Genomic DNA, 12551 nt, shown 5'->3' with positions numbered 1-12551 from the left:
GGTCAGCACCAGTGAGGAGCCAGAGTTTTCTGGGGCCTGGTGCCTAAAGGCCTAGAGCACTAGAAGCAGACTGGAACTAGAGGCAGGAGGCCTCAGTTGGGAGATAAGCTTGGGAACTCAACAGACACCCCCCCTCCCCACCCCGTATCCCTCTGTCCAGCTGGAGCCAGGAGCTGAGGACCCATTCTAACAGCAGCGCCCCTCCCCCAACACCTAGCAGGCAGAAGCACAGCTTTCAGCACAGCCCTGCCGGACAGCTCCCCACTGGCTGGGCGCAGGCCTGGTCCTCCAGTAGCTGAACACTAGGTCAGAGCACAGCCCTGACAAGACCCCGGGGACTAGAGCCTCAGCACCACCCAGGCCTGCCAAGGTCTCCCTGCAAACTAGGGAGGGTGGGAGGAGTGGGCAAGTGTGAAAGGGAGCTGGCATGGACGCTGGCAACCATTCACCAGGGTCTCACTGTATAGGGTGAGCAGGGGCCTGGTGCTACTCAAGGGATATATTAATGATTGGGGGACCTCTCTGCAAGCTAGGGTCTCCTGAGCCTTCCACGCTGCACACAAAGCTGATGGGTTCAAGAGTGGTGTAATTTTCCAAGTTGCCATAGCCCTGTTTAGTCACCAAGAAATGCACACGCAAGATGCCCGTGTGCTAGGTGTGAGCACAGGCAAGATGCCTGTGCTGGGTGTGAGCACAACTCAGGTGCACGAGGCACAGCCTCTCATAGCAGCAGTCCCAACCTCAGACAGGAGACTTGAAAACACAAATATCCTCTAGAGGTGCCCACACCAGGTACCAAGCTTCTCCTAGAAGCCAGGTAGTGTGGCAATTGCCCCTCACAGCCCACCAGCTCCTGGCTCCTAGCACGATCTCTGGGGACCACATGTTGGGGCTGTAGAAGAAGGTCACAGGATATGAGGTCTGAAACAGGAGGCCTGGGCAGGGTGGCACACTTGACTCAGCTCCACGTCGACTGCACCCACTGTCCATCTGTTGGAAACACTGCAGTGCCCCTAACGGTGACCCACAAAGCTTTTGCACTTGGACTGGATAAAGCCCCACTCTCTGGAGACGGAGGGTGTACCAGGAGCCAGTGAACACTGAGGGCACTGGTGCCCTGCCTGGAATCTGGAAGAAGCAAGGCCTAAGGAGTGACCCTGAGGACCACGGGAGCCTGAGAGGGTGCAGCCTGAACTGGGAGGCCGCTCCCCTAGCCCCCACTGCCATTCTTCTCACTTACCAGGCAGCAGAGTCTACAGCAAAGCCAGGTGTCCAGTGTCCAGTGTCAGGGTGCTGGGTGCTCCCTCCCCTGGGAGGCCCATTCTGCCCAGGCTTTCTGGAGTGGCAGGCCTCCACCCTCCCCACGACAGAGTTAAAATGAGCCCACTCATGGCACCCATCCCACTAAGGCAGCATCTTCATGCATGACATGCAGTGAATATTCTGGAACATGTGAGCTGCTGCTGCTGGCTTGTGCCAGGTCCACATTTGCTGCCTGGCTTGCTCCTCGTGGCATTAGGCACCTATGAACCATGATAGATGGACTCAAGCAGAGTCTATGTATGCGACCACTTGCAGTCAAGAGTGTAATAAGAGAAAGCAGCCCACAGCCCCTCTGGGTGTCCAGGTGGGCCCTAAAGAATACTAGGGTCTACTGGGAACTTGTAAGAAACCTAAGCCTCAGTGATGCATGGCTAGAAATCCTGAGCAAGGCTCTCAGCCCACAGCTAGGTAGGCACTAGCCATGGCTGCCGGACAGCAGATGCAGGTGACCAGGAGACAGGTCCAGGTCCCATTGAAAAACCCTTTACCAGCCCCAGACTAACTTCTGCTGCTTTTAAAATCAGTGTTGAGGGCTAGAGAGATGGCTTAGCGGTTAAGCGCTTGCCTGTGAAGCCTAAGGACCCCGGTTCGAGGCTCGATTCCCCAGGTCCCACGTTAGCCAGATGCACAAGGGGGCGCACGCATCTGGAGTTCATTTGCAGAGGCTGGAAGCCCTGGCGCGCCCATTCTCTCTCTCTCCCTCTATCTGTCTTTCTCTCTGTGTCTGTCGCTCTCAAATAAATAAATAAATAAATTTAAATAAAATAAAATCAGTGTTGATTTCGGGGGCAGTAACAGCTCTGTGATCTTCAGAGTCTCCATCTTTTTGACACAGACACCAGAACATTTATCAGGTGTTCTGGGATTTACTATCAAATAAGGGGAGTAGGGACACAGCAAAACTGGCTGAATGTTGCTGGTGGGTGGAGCTCGTGTGCAAGGGCATCTACTAGGTTTTGAACACTCCCCTGTCCACATCATTGTCTGGAAATGCCATATTCCAAAGCAAATGCAGAGCATGGAGTTCCCCCAACAGCCTCAACCCAAACAAAGGGATCTGCAAGCCGAGGACCCATGTCTGGCCTGCTGTCCCAACCCCCCTAGCCCACCAGGCCGCAGACAGAGCTAGGGTGGGAAAAGGTCAATCCATCCAATGGGTATCCAGAGTTAGGCACTGTGGGTGCACCTAGCAAGGGACAAAACAAACCCACTCACTAGTTCAGGGCCTGTAAGGTGTGAGGAGTTGCCAGCCTGAGCTTCAGTACAGCTGTGCCAGCCCAGCATCCCGTTGCCTGGGCACAGCTGCCTAACCAGCTCTGCCGCAATTTCATCACCTTTCCTTGCCTGCTGCCCAGCAAATAAGGGCTCCAGGAAAATCCCCCCAGTGGAGGGAGCAAGCAGGCAGAAGGCCTCACCCGTCCTGTTTCTCTCACTGTATCCTATGTCCCGTGGTCTGCACACTGTCGACCCTGAAGGTGCCACTGGATGTGGCCTCAGGTACAGGCCCTGTGCAGCCCCATGAAAGAGCATTCCCCATGGCAATGTCTCCCCCTTCACATCCCTGTCACAGAAGTGTCAAGACATGGGACTCCTCTACTGTAGACTGAGTTCGCAACCAAGCCCCACGGGTGGGCCTACCCAGGGTGCGCCACGCACAGGACAGTCCTGACCCCAAGGCCTCCAGAGAGCTGCTGCTTTGGCCAGCTCCTTGCAGGCTGAAGACGCCTTTGTGTGAAGTGCAGGCCAGCACAGTCATGCCTGCAGCCCCGAGGAAGGAAGGTGCCACAGGACTCCAAAGACCAGATTCTTAGCAGGATGGTGTGGGATGGAAACCAGGAAAGTACGCAGGGCCACACTGCTGCTCCCAACAGCCAGAGGGGGCCGGGGCCCCTAACCACGAACCAGAACGGAAAGGGGCCGGAGTTGCAGGTGTGGGGCCATGCTGGCTGAGTTTCCCAGGCACCCTCAGGCTATACCAGACCTTCACTCACTGCTGAGGAGCTGACTGACCCCGCCAGGACAGGCAGAAGGGGCTGGTTGAGAGTGAGGCTGCAGGCTGGAGGCAGGGCCTGATACTCGGTGGGGCTTTGCGTGACCACGCAGAAGGAACTGAACCAGCCCTTACCTGGCCGCTGGAACCCAGGCTAAGGCATAAGGCGCCAGGGATGCCTCCCTACTGCCAGAGCAAATGGTCCCTGATGAGGGCCCTTGGGACCAGGCCTTGTCATCTCCGGCCAGCATAAGAGAACTCTCAGACAGGCATGCAAAGACCACATGCCCAGAAAACCACCATCTAGGGCCCCAGGAGAGCTCATAGGTAAGCCAACCCATGTGGCAGCATTTACTGGTAAGCCGCGAGTTGTGGAGCTGGTCTCAAGGATTCATAGACACATGGCTGGACCCAGCAGCCCAACTCTCTAAGCAGCAAGGGCCCACAAGGCATTGCTACCCAGCCCCCACGACCCCGACATATTTACCCCAAGAGCTTCCCAGCAGCTGGAGTGACCCAGGGCTCCCAAGCCCAGCCATCCCTCAGAAGCCACAGTCTCAGGCTCCCTGCGCAAACCGCCCACGGCTCTGAGCCTCAGCTGACGTGGAGCCACCCCCACCTGCGTCACTGGCCCCAAGGCAGCTGTCCAGGCTGCACTCCCGCCTCTGCCTATGGGGCCAGGAAGGCCACCCCTGCCCTCTGGGACCCTCAGGTCCAGCCTGAGCCCAGAGTGGGCAGTGACAGAGTGAACACCCTGAAGTATTTCTATCCTGATGCCAGCCAAACCCCTGCCCCAAGGGAACCCTGCAGGTCAGGACTCCCACTGGCCTCCACCCACCCCAGCCCAGGCACCCATCCTGGCCAGGCCAGAGTCACAAGTGCCCGGAATTGTCTGTACACCCAGGGAGGCTGACTCTGTCCTCCAAGGCCAGGATGCTGGGGCAGTTTAATACTAAGGCCACTACGTCATGCTCAATGTATACCAACCTACATGGCCCTCACATTATGACCCTAAGTGTAGGCTGATACCCTAGACCCAGCCTGCAGCTAGCGGCTAAAGGCCACTTAGAAAGGGGAGGCTTCCGTTAACAGCTGGACTTTCAGGACACTGTCCAGAGGGTGGGGCCAGCTCCCAGCTGCTAGGCTACAGAACACTGGCCTCTTAGAGGCAGTGGAACAAGGCCTGGACCGAACGGACTGGGCCCGGAGGGGTGGCTGGCCTGACACAATCCCTGCTTTGTCCCTGAGGTCTCTGCTGCAGCTCAGCCTCCATCCTGTCCAGAGCCTGGGGCAGCCTGTCTCAGCAGGCAGCCCTGAGAAAGGCATGTGAGTGGCCTCTGGGAAGCTTGGCCTAAGACGGAACCTGGGTAGGTAGACACACGGGTGTCCCGCAGGTGAGCTCAGTTTTCATCTGGCTCAGGTCTCATTTGGCAGTGTGCCCTCATGGCACTATGAGCCCCTTCCAGTGTACAGAGCAGCACAAGGAATTCCCTCAAATACAGAGAAAGCTAAAGAGCCCCCTGTATCCCATAGGACCACCCCAAGGCCATGACAGGTATCCCTGCTGTCACCCACCAGATAGCATGTCCAGCCTTAGAGCGTCACAGAATTGCCAGGGAGCAAAGCCCATTCCATAAGCGGTGACCTGAGGCCCCCTGTTACCGAGTTGTCCAGACCCTAGGTGAGCACTGCACAGCCTCCAGGGCCAGCATCCCATTAAGCTCCAGGTGGCCACAAGGGTCTCCACCCCAAATTCAGAGGCCAGCATGGACTCTTGCACCGCCAACCAACACATTTAGGTGATGGTTTTAGAGGCAGCGTGACTTTTCTCAGGGGCCACCAGGTTACCGTGAAGATCGGTGCTTTCCTCACCGTTCTGCCAAAATCCAGAGATCCAGGGGACTTCTCTGTGGGTTGGGTCACTCTCAGCAATCGCCAGCAGATGACCTGGCTTGGGGTGGGCTTGCTGCCCACTATGACAACACAGAAGCCAGACACCAAGGCAAGGGTGAAAATGTGCCCCCAACCTGGCTCACCCTGGACCCAGGTCACTCTACAAACACCAGAGGAGAATCCAAAACAGACAGCCAGGGGCAGGGAGCACACTCAATAAGCTCGTGTCCTCCAGGAGTGGACCTGGGCCTGGCCGGCTCTGACAGCAGGTGAGACACAGGTCCTGCGAATCCCATGCTGTCCCTGAGGTGGCTGGAAGAGCACAGCAAGAACAGGGGTTGTTCTGATGCTGGGGCACCTTCCGAGGAAGGGTGGGTTCAGGTCACTCCAGAGAGGCAGGGACAGAGAGTGGGACTTAGGAGTCCCCCGAGCCTCAGTCCACTAACCACTTACAGCAGTAGTGTTCTTGGCTGGCCCCAGCAGTGTTCACCTCTGCATCTACCTGAGGGCTTGTCAGAAATGGGCTCCATGAAGGGCCTGGGGGTGGTGGCAGCTAGGGCTGTCCTAGCTTCGTGTCACAAGCAGATCCTGCCTGACCCCTGACCCATGTGCATAGGGACACAGATGTGCTCTGCACTGCACTGGTGAGTAGGGATAGAAAGGGATCCTGGGACTCCTCCAACCCACCAGGAACTCCCTGCCAGCTTCAAGTGAACCTTCTCATCAATGTCCTCTGTGCTGAGGGACCATCAGACACAGTCCCCACAAGCCAGCTCAGTGGGAACAAGAATCCCCGACAAGGTCCACACCACAGGAGGAGGGCAGGCATGACCCGGGCTCAGCCACAGATAGGGAGCAGAGTGGGGCAAAAGAGAGGTGGAACCACCGTACAGCCTGTGCAGGCCCCCAGGGCTGCATGCCACCTGACATGAACGATGAACCTAGCCCCAGGCAGAAAATAGGGTTCTCCGCAGCATGGCCCTTCACTGAATGCCAGGTTCTGAGCCTCAGTTTCCTCACCTGTACAACTGGGTCAGATGGCAAGATCCCCATGCAGGAAGGGTGCTGACTAAGTACTTACGGGACCCACAGCAGGGCCTGGGGAACCCGGCAGGGTGGTGACCACCAGATGCTACATGACGCCTACATTCACTGCAGGAGAGACCACTGGATCCCATCCACCCAGCCTCGGGGTCTCTGGGCCTCATTAGCCACTCATTGGCTCCTGCTTGACTTTCAAAGACTGACATGGTCCCAACAGGCACCTCCACATCTGCCTCTGGCTCGCTCTGCTGCCCTCCACCTGCAGCTCCTGGACCTGGGCCACCTACAGGGTCTGCCACATCCCTTTCTCTCCCTTGTCTCCTCAATCACCTGTCTCTCTCTCTTACCTGTCCTTTCACCTATCTCTCCCCGACGACCCCTGCCTGTTCCATGCCTATTAGCTTCTTCTACACCAAGACTCCATGCAACCACCAGACCCAGCGTCCCGTCCATGCCCTTAAGGACCACTTGGGAGTATGGAGGGGAGGGCCCATGCCCCCTGGCCTGACAGAGCAGCTACAGTCTATGGGCCCTGTCAGGCGAGTGAGAAGGCTGGCCCTCTCACCCACCCCTGCCCCGGCCTGGTTTATTTCTTCCCTGACGCCTTGCCCTTGTCCCACCTCCGGCCATCTCCACCTTCTCCTAAAGGTCCTGCAGGCTCTCCTGGAATGCGGGCTCATCCAGCAAGCAGAGCTCCAGAGTGGGCAGGAAGGTTCCCTGCTCAGCTGCTGGCAGGTTGAGAGGTGAGGTCACACAGCCTATGGTCCTGTCACCATAGACTTGAAGCGCCACCCACTCCTTCTCCTGGTACAGCCTCTGGTGGTGCCCTTCAATGACGGGGTCTGTCTCCCCCTTTCTGCAGGGAGCCACCTCAGCACGGCTTAGGTGAACAGAAAGCCCACAGACACCTTGCCAGTGCAGTCCCACCTGCCTGTGGGCACCCTTGAAGCCCATCATTTCCTAAAGGGCCCTTGTGGGCCAGACTTCCTGGGATCACCAAACACTTGGGCTTCATTTGGCACCTGGTATGTTCGCCATCAGAAGAGATACCCAAGGCCACCAAAAGTGGCTCGGTAGGGAACACACCTGGAAGGAGAGACCAGCGCACAGCCACAAGCCCCATCAGTCTGACGGGGAGGCCAAACAGCGGGGTAAAATGAAGAGAATAACTCCCCATGGTCCAGCCACCCAGGCAAGGTCATGAGCTACTACCTGCTGAGTGGTCCAAAAGAAAGTGCAGGCAGAACCCAGTCCTGGACGGCAGGGGGAAGCTTCCCCACTTCATGTGACCCCACACAGCCAGCATCTTGGGGTCCATCTTCCCACAGGCGATAAGGCTTACACAGCTCCACAAGGCTCACTGCAACCAACTGTGCCTGTCCACAGCCCCGAGGGGCAGCGTCCATGTGCAAGGACTCGAGCAGAAGGACGCGAAGGTTAGCAAAGGTTGGAGTGAATAAAAGAAAGCGGGAGCTGGGGGCCATGCTGGAGAGGTCCCCATCACAAGTAACCACGGATCAGTAGTAGAGGAGCAGCGGACAGAGATCTGACCTGCACTCTCCCACCAAGGTCGGCAGGAAATCTGCCCTCCCCCGCCCCCCCCCCCCACACGTGAAACACAGCGACTATGCTGCCTTTTGGTGTTGAGTGGCCAGGCCCAGGATCCACACACACGACAGGCCATGTCCACCAAGATGCTGTTTCAACAGTAAAGTGGGGAGGGAGGGGAGAACAGGCACTGTGGCAACACATTCACATCGTGACAGAATGAATGAGAAGGGATCCTTCCTAAGTGCCCAGGAGCAAGTGTGCTCAGGGCTGTTTTATAATCACCCATCATGCCTTGCTGATGTACTCAAGTGCTTTGATATCATTGGCCATCATGGTCCTGTAACTCCACCAAGAAAGCAGGGAGACCAGCCCTTTCCCACGGAGACCACAGGGCACCACACATCACTCACTGATGTCAACGCTTACGCGCCCAGGACTCCTTATAACAAGGTTTTATTGGTTCAATAATTCAATTATTTCACTGCCTCCTGCTTTCTCCCGCCTCAGGCCCTTCCTTCATCAGAGATCTCACAAACTACACCTGTTCATCCCAGGAAACATGCATATCTGGGACTCAGCAGAACACCAGCTGCCTTGTACCTCCCTCCCACTTTCCAAGCCTAGACGCCAAGCTCCGTGCCTTGCTGCAGGCTGCTCAGCTTAGGGGTTGACTCTAGGGCAGGAAGACACAGCTCCCGGGGCCCAAAAACGACCTGCTTCTGCCCTGGCTTCCACCCAGATCCAGCCTGGCCCACTTTCTTCTCAAACACCACCTTCCAGTGCTGCCTCCTGCAGCCCTGGGGTGCTTGAAGAGAGCTCGGGAGCTCCACCCAAACATCACATCCTACTGCTGTCCTCCAAACCCCAGCCTGCCCTGGCTCTGGGGAACTTCCCAGAAGGAAAAGGAAGAAGCAGGCAATGCCAGGAGGACCTTTAGGCAGCCAGGAGACAAGCAGGACCTGAGAGAAGAAAGAAAATGGCTGAGTCCCAGTCTCCGACAAAGACGACTGTGTGAATGTGCCTGGCTGACCAGATGAGGGGGCTGGCTAAGCCCAGCCCGGCTGGGAAAGCCGGCCAAACGCAAGGTGCTTAGACTCACTGCTGGCTTGGGTTGGGCCAGAATCTGTCCCGGCAAAGACAGAGGGGACCCTTGGGGAAGCCCCCTCCTGCTGAAGACTCAGGTCTGCTCAGACAGCCAGGCCAGGATGCATGGTCCAGGCCCAGAAACTGTCACCCTCTCCGTCCCCAGGGAAGCCCAGTGTCGCAGAAGCAGGCCTGAGGCTGGGAGCAGAGGAAGGCGCTGTCCAGCCCTCTTACGGTTCCTGCGCTATAGCTCGCAGCGCCCAAGTAGGTTGGGGCCAGGAAAGCCAGGCCGGGTGGGCCGGGCGGTGGCCGCTTCCCGGAGGTGGGGGGTCGCGCGGCCGGGGCGCAGCTGCTCAGGCAGCACGCTTATTAGCGCGGCCGCGGCAGACGGCAGATGGGCGCCCGCTCGTCCCCCTCCTCCCGAGGCACAATGGGCCCGGCGCTAGGGAGCACAATGCGGCCCGGGCCATGCACCTGCAGCGGAGCCGCCGGGAGCCGCCAGGCCCGGTCCGTGCGTCCTGGTTTCCTGTGCGTCCCGGTCCGCGCCGCGTGCCCTTGGGCCGCGCCCGCTCGACTGCAGCCACCAGCCTGCGGGACCCCGCGGTGGGACCGGGGCGCACGGCGGACGGGGGCGCACGGCCGCCCATTGTTTGCGGCCGCCCGGCCGGGCCAGGCCTTGCAGCATCACAGCTCGGAGGCCTCCCTCGGCCCCGCCCGGCCGGTCAGCACGGCCTCCCTCCGCGGCGGCGCTCCCGCCCGCCCGGCGCGCCGACCCCGCTCGCGCCCCCAGCCGCCGGCGCGCACGCACCTGTCTGCCCCTTGCCCAGCGTCTTCTCCAGCCGGTAGGGCCCCACATACTGCGCGTGCTGCGCCCCGCCGCCGTCCTTCCCCGTCGATGTCATCGCTCCCGGACCCCGCGCCGGCGAGTGGGCGCCCGGGCGCGCGGGCAGGGAGGGGCCGGCCAGTAGTGCGTCCGCGTCCGCCGAGCGCCGTCCGCGCTGACCCGGCCGGCGGCGCCCCCGGGCGGGCCGCGCTGCTTTGCGCCCCCGCCGCGCCCTGCCGCCCCCCGCGACGCGCCCGTCTGAGCCGCGATGATGCCTCCGCCTCGTCGAAAGGACAGGGCGGGCGGGGGCACCAGGCTTTTGCCGCCGCCGCCGCTGCCACCGAGGCCCGCGCCCCGCGCCCCCAAGCGCACGCCCGTCCGCGGCCGTGCAGCCGAGCCGAGCCGAGTAGCCGAACCGAGCCGCTCAGCCGAGCCCAGCCGAGGCGCTTCGAGTGGCTCCGAGCCGAGCCGAGCCCGAGCGAGTGAACCCGGCTGCAGCGACCGTGGCTAGTGGCGCCTGCAGCCGCCAATCAGAGGCACGATCCAATCAGCGCCGACCGCCTCGGCCGTCCCGCCTTTCTCCACGAACGCTCGGGGAGGTCTGGGAGCCGAGGGTTTGGGTGGGGGTGAAGCCGAGGCTAGGCCAAAGCAAGGTCCTTCCAGACGACAGCCCGATCGCCGTGCTCGCGCCGCCCGCCCTTAAGACGAGATCGCTGGGGCCGTTTACCGACTGGCAGCAGGCTGTGGGGAGGGGGCAGATGGCCGCCTTGGTCTGGGGGTTTCACCCAGTTAGCTGCGAGCCCTGGCTTTGGGAGGAGTTTTCTGTCCCTCGAGAGGGAGGGTACTGCGTATGAAGGAGCGGTGTGGCACGCGAGCTGGGGTGCTGCAGGCGCGTTGGGCAGGTGCTTCATGTAGGGCTCAGGTATTAAACTCAGGCGGGCATGCTGCATGCGGGCCCAGGTTTTGCACGCGGGATGGGGATGTTGCTTTTAAGCTGAGGTTCTGCAGGGGTTCAGCGCACTGGCTGAGGTTCTGAACTCTGGTGGGATTCTGCATGCAAGGCTAAGTGCTACATGCAGGGCGAGCGTGCTGTACACTGAGCTGTGCCCAGGCGTGCCGCCCTTGCCCCTCCTGAGGAGTGCCTGGAAGCCATCCTCTCCTCTGCTGGCTGCTACTGTTCCCAGGAGAGGAAGGGGGACAACAATTCCTGAGTGTGAAATAGTGACAAGTACAATAGGCTGAAGGAAGTCACGCAGGGCCATGCAACAGCAGGGTCCCCTGGTGCTTCCCAGACCTTTCGCTGCAGACATTTCTTCAAGCTGAGCAGTGGGCCACTTGGGGAGGGGTGGGGCTCATGGCACCGTAAGAGCCAAAGAAGATTCTTAAAGTTGCATGGGTATCGGGCTAATCCATGGAGGTAGCCAGCAATGGGAGCAATACCCCAGCACCTCTATGGAGTCTGCGTTAACCAACAGGATGCCAGGTACAGCAAGTCCCTGCGGCTGGAATGGCATCTGCAGCTTTTCTACTGCCGACGTGCCCCTGCCCGCCCTAGGTGGTTGCAGTTTGAACTTGGGAAAGGCCTCCCTCTTTCCAGTACCCTCTGGTAACCAGCGAAGTGTGAGGGCAGTATGATCTGTTTACATTTCCGGCCCAGGAAGGGGGGCTAGCACTCCATACGGCCACCCCTCCACTGGCCTGGCATGTTGACAGCTCTCTGGAAGTGGTGGATTTAGGGTCATCAGGTGCTAAGTGTTGGGGGCTTCAGGATGAGCGATGCCAGCCAGAGCCCTGCTGGTGAGGATACATAGATAGCTACAGAGGCTCAACCCCAGGCTGCTGCGGGTGCCACTGGGGCCTTGGTGGTGATTTTTAGCTGAATTTGGAGACCTTTTGAGACCTTGCAGCAGAGCATGGAGCAGAGGGATCTGGCAGAGGTGGTTGGCTGAAACACAGCATGGGTGCTCCACAAGAGAGGAGACCTCAGGGAGTCGCTTGCAAAGCCTGCTGGCCCTGGTTCAGCTCCCCAGTACCCACATAAAACCAGGTGCAAAGTAGTGCATGTGTCTGGAGTGACATGCACATACATATACAAATAAATGATTTTAAATGAGGGGAGCTGGGGAGATGACTCAACAATTAAAAAGAGACCTCAGAGGAGAGATGCTAGGTACTTCCCTCTCTGCTGGTGCTGGTCACCTGGCCTCCTTCACCTACATGTCCATCTTTGTGGTGGCCTCAGCAACATTTGGCCTGTTGGCCATCCTCATCTGGTCCCCAAAACTCTTACCTTCAGGACTCTGCTTTCTCCCCACCCACAGGTCACCCTCATTCCTTGTGAACCCTTTGGTCTTCCTTCTTTGGCCACACCTCAATTTCGTGAGTCCCTTCAGCCCACACCCGTCAGTGGGTTTCCAGGGTCAGGCAGCATACTTTCTTCTCTTGGATGTGCCTTTTAGGAGCAGCTCTTGCTCCCTCCGAGCCTTCTCTACTGGGCAGGAGATTCTCAGCTGTACCTGTCCTGTTGTCTTATAAATTCTCTAATTTCTTAGCCAGGCTTCAGTCAGCTGGGTCTGGCGGATTTGATGCTGGGGGACATTGGGAGCGGTATGCAGCAGCAAAGAAGTGCTCATGAAGCCGGCATGGTGGTGCACACCCTTAATCCCAGCACTCAGTAGGCAGAGGTAGATGGATCACTGTGAGTTCAAGGCCACCCTGAGACTACATAGTGAATTCCAGGTCAGCCTCAGCTAGAGTAAGACCCTACCTTGAAAAACCAAAAAAAAAAAAAAAAAGTGCTCATGAATGAATGCCACAGCTGGTGATGGGCTAGTCAGTAAGTTG

General features: G+C 58.9%; 1 protein-coding gene across 11 annotated transcripts in view; it reads right to left on the bottom strand.

The window, feature by feature from the left end:
* The window catches only part of Brsk2 (BR serine/threonine kinase 2), a 53376-nt gene extending 43558 nt beyond the window's left edge, over window positions 1-9818 (bottom strand). For all 11 annotated transcript variants that reach the window (XM_045142368.1, XM_045142370.1, XM_045142371.1 and 8 more), the window contains exon 1: window positions 9693-9818. In XM_045142368.1, the coding sequence (XP_044998303.1) occupies window positions 9693-9786 (94 nt within the window). In that variant the 5' untranslated portion in view covers window positions 9787-9818. The remainder of the gene's footprint in view (window positions 1-9692) is intronic.
* Window positions 9819-12551: the final 2733 nt, after the last annotated feature.

This window comes from Jaculus jaculus, chromosome 1, assembly GCF_020740685.1.
Source record: "Jaculus jaculus isolate mJacJac1 chromosome 1, mJacJac1.mat.Y.cur, whole genome shotgun sequence".
Classification (NCBI taxonomy): Eukaryota; Metazoa; Chordata; class Mammalia; order Rodentia; family Dipodidae; genus Jaculus; species Jaculus jaculus.
This window is presented reverse-complemented; position numbering and strand designations above follow the sequence as displayed.